The sequence below is a fragment of the Papaver somniferum genome, chromosome 7, assembly GCF_003573695.1.
Source record: "Papaver somniferum cultivar HN1 chromosome 7, ASM357369v1, whole genome shotgun sequence".
NCBI classification, from domain to species: Eukaryota; Viridiplantae; Streptophyta; class Magnoliopsida; order Ranunculales; family Papaveraceae; genus Papaver; species Papaver somniferum.
In genome coordinates, this window is record NC_039364.1 from 6,065,476 (window position 1) to 6,072,185 (window position 6,710).

The 6,710-nt window shown below is 35.2% G+C and overlaps 1 protein-coding gene across 1 annotated transcript; it reads left to right on the forward strand.

The window, feature by feature from the left end:
- The first annotated feature begins 554 nt into the window (after window positions 1–554).
- Window positions 555–896, forward strand: LOC113293974. The gene has a single exon (XM_026542413.1). The coding sequence runs from the start codon at window positions 555–557 to the stop codon at window positions 894–896; it is 342 nt and encodes a 113-aa protein (XP_026398198.1).
- The last annotated feature ends 5,814 nt before the right edge of the window (window positions 897–6,710 follow it).

Sequence of the window (6,710 nt, forward strand, 5' to 3'; positions counted from 1 at the left end):
GAAATGGCTCAAAGAAACCACAGTTTTAAGCGCAAGGTATTAGTATTGAACAGTGTTATCCAGTTGCTCCTTCAAGTAAAGTGACGGTACACTCAGTTTTATTTGGACTGGTGTAGAGCATGTAGTGAATTTTCAGTTGCGACTCAAGTACACGTAAATTGCTTTAATTAGGGTTTCACCCTGTGTTAACACGTAATTTGCTGCTCTAATTAGATTTCCTTGTCGAGTGAGACAAGCACGTAAGTCGTAACGTAATAATAACGCCAACAGAAACCAAAGGAGAACCATAACTAAAATTTAACAAAAAAACTAGATCTTTTATAGTCACCAGTCAGTAAAACGGCAGTTTTCTGATTTCATACCATAACAACTATGACATACAGTGTGCGCTAGCTGTTAGTTTTTCCTTATGGGTGTTGGCTTGTAACTTTACCCATTCATCTCTCTATATATATAGCGGATCTAATATTCTCTGTTCTATTCAAGCTTTCTTCTTTCTTCTAGGCTGCTTTGAAATATCTTCAAAGAGTGATATCAAGATTTCGTGGATGATCATGGAGACTTTTATGCTATTGAAATGGCTTATTAACTCATTAGGCACAGTGAATTTCGGGTACAAAAAATCATCATCGTCGATGAATGATAAGACTCACGAGATAAGTTTTTACTCAATGCATGATGATGAAGAGAAGAAATTCAACAAGGTCACAGCGAAATCATCAGGTTTTCAAATGCCACTTCACTATCCTCGTTACAAGAAGTCAGATTATGAGAAAATGGAAGAATGGAAGGTTGATATGGTTCTAAGAGAATATGGTCTTGACAGTTTTAAGGGTACCCTTGATGAGAAAAAGGAATTTGCTATGGGTACTTTCTTGTGGCCTGATCAGCTCTAATTATGCACCACCCCCAGCTTAAATTGTGGAGCACTCACTATCTTCCTTTAGTTGTTAACTTCGTATCACCAATGTTCATGTTTTTATAAATGTTCCTTGACTTTTCTAGTTTTTGTTTATAGAGTTATGCTATTCACTGTATGTAAGCTATTCCATAATCTAGTATGTTTTATTATTAAGTGGTGGGCACATTGACAGTTCTGAAACGATGATTGGCAAGCAGTGTAGCACCACGAAACACGACCAGAACAAAGTCACTTTTCATACATGCCGATCAAGTCAAGATAGAACCCAAGCGCATTCAAATCTAGCTGTTTACCAAACAGGGACTTAAAAAGGGTGAAGTTTCGAGATCTACTATTCCTTATCAAAATTTTAACATTTTTGACTTTTTGCAACACTTAACTACCATTTTTACCTGCACGGTAGACTTCTCATTTTTTCTTTTTGAACGAGTCCTTTTAGAGTTATGTTGACTGATCAAGGACTGAAGAAAATCGTCCTTCATCAGCACATGAGTCAAGTTATTTTTTTAGCTAAGCAAAAATATATTAACAAAAATATATTAAGAGCCAAAGAGATTATAAAAGTACAGAAAAAGGGCGGGCCCGGAAAAGCTAAAAAGAGAAGGAAAAAAAAGCCTGCAAGACCGAATAATTAGTACCCGCACTCTCAATGTTAGTTTAGAGAGCGGACCTTCTTTGGAGTTGGAACGTTAAAATAGTTTCCTTGTCCAAGTTAACTGCATGTTTCCACATGGTATCAGCAGAGAAATTAATCTCTGTATACATGTCTAAACGTAATTCTAGCATACATGAGTCCAGTTAACCAATTAAAATTAACCAATTGAAGACGGGAGTGCGCTGCTACCGGCTCACACTGCACACTCGAATAGTACGATTGACAAACTCAATATTTGAAACAATCACACACGTCATCATTTCATGGACATGGGTAATATTTTCTTAGTGATAGTTTTTCCTTTTAGTCAGTCATATTTCAAGGACATGATAATATTTTCTTAGTGATATTTTGTCCTTTTAGTCAGTCAGATATTCCTGGAACTGACTAGGACTCAAGTAAAGGAGGAAGCCGAATTCCTCCTTTTTTTAAGTCTTCTTTAAGGTAAAATCTCATTCAAATTCTTTTGTTACTAGAAAAAAATGAAGTGTACAAGAGAGCTTACACGGACGGAGTAAGCAACCAACTAAAACTCAAAACCAGAGAAGACAGCGCAAAGCTCATTAACCTGACCCAAACAAACAGAAAGCCAAAGCTAAAAAAAAAAAAACTTTTAAGAAATAATAAGTGACCCCAATATTGGACATGATTCTATCCAAGTAAATTCCTTTCAGAGCTGCATTGTTCTTGCACAAGTTTCGTGGACCTCCAATTTCCATCAAATTCGAGCTCATCGGTTCTTTCTTCCGTTTTCTCTGAGCAAATGGTGTTCTCTTCCTCCTCTATAGGGCTGAACATGGTGTCGGTTAACCGTTGGAAACCGACCGAACCAGACCAATAAGCAAGAAACCGAACCAAACCATTTAAATTTGGATTGGTTTGGTAAAAAAAGTTGAAAAACCGACATTACTGGTTTGGTTTTGGTTTGACCTGAAAACCGAACCAAAAACCATTGGGGAACCGATTAATTTTTAAACTTAGTTTCTACCGTCGATTTAAAAGTATTAGATTCTACCCATTGATTTAGAGGATAAATAGAAACCCTAAATCTAATATTTCATTATGATACTCTCCCTCTTTCTCTTTCTCCTCTCTCAGCCGCCTCCCTTCTCCACCCCCAACAACAGCTGCTGTTATTCGACTTTTTTCTTCCCGTCTTCCTTCTTTTTTATTTGTCAATAACTAAATTAAGATATATTATATATCTTCTTTTGATCTCTAGAATTAGAGTAAGCTTTAACTATTCTTGATTTTATTTTTGTCTATATATTTGTGTAAACCAATACTATCGGCAACTACGATTTTTTTATCTGTAAATTTGTGTATTTTTTTTTTTGATTTGGCATAATTATTGGTTAACCAAAAACCACTGGAACAAACCGAAACCAACTGGAGCCATTTGGAAACCGAACCAATGATTAATGGATTGGTTTGGTTTAGATTTTTAGAAACCACTAATATTGGTTTCGGTTTTGGTTTGGCTAGAAACCGAACCAAAACCGACCATGAACAGCCCTACTCCTCTATGTTATATGTTAGCTCAGGAGCTAAACTCTTGTTCACTGCAATATTTTCGATTATCGTTGTTGTATCTCTCTCCCAAAGCCTTCAATGAAACAAAGCTGTTTACGTGATGTACTGCTCTATTAATAGACCAAGGGATGCACTTTTTTAAACCCACAAGAGGGTACGACGTACTAGTTTTCAGGTCATGGCGATAGAAAAATCTATCATCGTGAAATAGAACTTCACGATCCTTGGTGATTGCAAATGGGTTGGGTAGTCCGTCAATGAACTTCTGAGAGACATCACGGTCAACATTAAGAGTATATTCTTTTATCCAAGTCCATGACTGGTAACCTTTCTCATTCTTCTTCTTCTTCAGTAACCATATATCATAGACATCATGGTTTTCATGGACTATACTCAAACGTTCTCCATTTTCCCTTAGTTTATAGGAGTTCTTCCAATCACGGAAACAAGGTGGTGATGGGAGCACTCCAAATTTCTCATCTTCTAAATCAAACGACACTAAATTCCGACCTTTGTCCAACTGGTTATAAGCGCTATGTATATACTTCCCTATTCCAGGTTTGTTTTTTTTACTCTAATGTTTCTCCACCCGTTCCCATTACCAAGGGTGTACACGCAGACCTCATCCTTGTAAACTCTAATAACCTTGTACTCATTCGTCGAAGGACTGTAACCGAACCCATCACAATTAATACCTTCCCATTCCTCAACGTCATTCTGATAACATGGTCCATCAATTATCAATGGAAGCACAACACATTCTCTCGTTATGGGATTTCATACGTACAAAGGTTTATAGAATACTTCATTAATAACATCGGAAGATAATGTAATGCAAATCAATTCATTACATGAGCCAACTATATTTTTCGTAATATATTCCTTCATAAGAGCACGGGGTTAAAGGTAGTGTATCATCATCAGTATCATTATATGCGTCCCTCTGGGTTACATCAAGATTTTTGGCCCTAACAACTGTTGCATTTAGTTTTATCGAATTCAGCATACTAATCTTTAAATATAACTTTGGGAGAATTTATAAAGGACCTCCGTCTTATTGACCCCGTTTTTTTGTTATCCCCGTTTTTTACAAAATTTCTAAAATGTCCTAACTGTTTAGTTTTTCATCCTAATTAGTTAACACTAGTTTATTTTCTTTAAAGTTTCACTTCTTTACCCTTTATTTGTTACTACATTTACCTTCTACATCATTTTTCAATTTGTCGAACTCAGTTCAGGATCATGTCATCATTTTCAGGTTCGTTTCATCATTCCCTGAAAGGGTTCATCATTCCCAAGTGTCTTCGGGTTTTTGGTCCGTGGAGAATCAATCTTCTACAATAGTTTTCAGGATAGTCGAGCCCGGTTCAGGGTTACACTACTTTTAGGTTCGTCGAGCCTAGTTCAGGATCGTTACACCCTTTTTCAGGATCATCGAATTATTTATTTTCTCTACCAAGGAAATGTAATTTAGGGATAAATAGGACTTTTAATTGAAAAGATAACTGCCACTTAACACTTAACTGGATGAAATTTATTTACCTATTGAATAAAACGGGATACTTTAAAAAATTCGTAAAAAATAGAGATATTTTTGAAATGTAAATTTACTTAATAAAATGTCCCTACAACTTTTTGTTCAGGTAGCAATAATTGACAAATAAAACTTACCTCGTCATAAGAATCATGATCACTGTACGTCCCATGTAGACGATGTCGTATACGCATATGAGTGAAAGATGGATCATAAACTATGATATCTCACCAAGGTTTGCATACTAACTTGCATTTTCAGAGGGACTCATTAGGTTAACGAGATAATATTTCTGTGATGATCTCTTGTGAAAGAAATTTACCCATGACCGTCCGGAGAAAAAAAGAACTTGAGGATTCTAGGGTATAATGAAACGAGCGTATGAACTTGAGGATTCTAGGGCATTCGAGTGGGGCTCCTTGAGGATTTTTCTTGGCGGCGTCTCTTTTTCTCTTTTTCGGTTTGAATAAATATGTTAAGTTTCCTTGCTTGGAGGCTTAGCTGCGTAGCTAAATCTTGCCTTCTTATTAATATATCTTTCTTTTTTTCCGAGCAAAAAAAAATTCATAAATAAATATGTTAATTTTTGACTTTTATGGAAAATTAAAAATCAAGTTGTCGCTTAATTAATTATCTAGGAATTACTGGTTAATCCAGTTTATGAGAACCGGTTAATGTGTAGTCCCGCACCAAAAACAAATTATTTGCATGTTTTTGGTTCATATTTTTTATTCTCTAATCCAGCACACGTGCGACTGAAATGAAACCGTAATTTGATATATCAAGCGTACCCTTCTGCAACTGTATATAATGAGGAAATCAAATTCCAGCTCTATTTCTTTCCTTTTTTTTTTCTTCATCTCAGATCCAGTTTCTCGCTTCCCTGCTACTGCGTTTTAGTGTCTCTCGCTCTCTGCTGCTGGTAGTGTCTTTCAATTAGGTTCATCTCAGATTTGAATTAAGTTTATCTCAGAATCGAACAAGGTATTTACTATAATCATCTTTCTCTGCTGCTATTCTGTTTTTTTTCTTGAAATCATGATGAGTAGTTAGGTTTATCCTGATCCGATTTCTATCAGAATAATTTTCTATGATGTACATTGTTAAATTTCTTTATCATTTCAGTTTACAATGACTTACGTTGTTCAATTCAGTTTACGTTCGATTTTTAAGTGATTTTTTTGTGATTTTTCCTTTTTTTTCAGTTAGGTTTATCTCAGATTTGAATTAGGTTTATCTCAGATTCGAAAAGGGTATTTACTATAATCATATTTCTATGCTGGTGCTCTGTTTTTTTCTTATAATCTGCTTTGTTTTGTTATTTATCTTACATTACATAGCAATACGTACTGCATATAGGATGCTCTTTTTTATCCTGCGGTACATGTCAAAATGTATAGCGTGTATCCATTCAGATATTAAGTACATGTAATCAATACATATGTAGTGGCAGATAAACAAGATATATTGCTGATGTATCTCTAGTTTTCTTGGAGATGACCTTTCTACCACAACTGATCTTGTTTAATCCCATAGCGCCAAACCCACTTAGCAAGAAGGGTTGGTTTCAGTTGTTCAAGCCTTCTCTCAGAGAGACAAAAAACTTGAGACCTTGTCACAATTTTGGCCAACACTAAGGATTTTATCTACGAATTACTCCAAATAATGAAAAATAACATACTGAAGGGGCTTATTAATGGATTCGAACTTTTTATATTCAAAAGCCACATCAACCACTAGGAGTTCTGTATAAAGTTTGGGGAAAATACACTTGAAAATCGAAGAACTAAGCTTTATCACAAGAAAACATTATGGGAAAAAAAGTTCAGCAACCTTCGATCAAAGCCGGCATATTATAAGAAAAATAATAAAAAAAAAAACAAATTTCACTGTAAACAAGTGATAAAATTGTTGGACGGTAATATAAAGACCTGAGATTATAAGAAAAAAAAAACTAAAAAATTCACCACTTACTTAACCTTGAATCATCCACTCATTTTTCTTTCAAAAACGAAAAAAATTCACCCTCTTCAGTCTTCGTATGAAAAATCCCCCATGTCATCTTT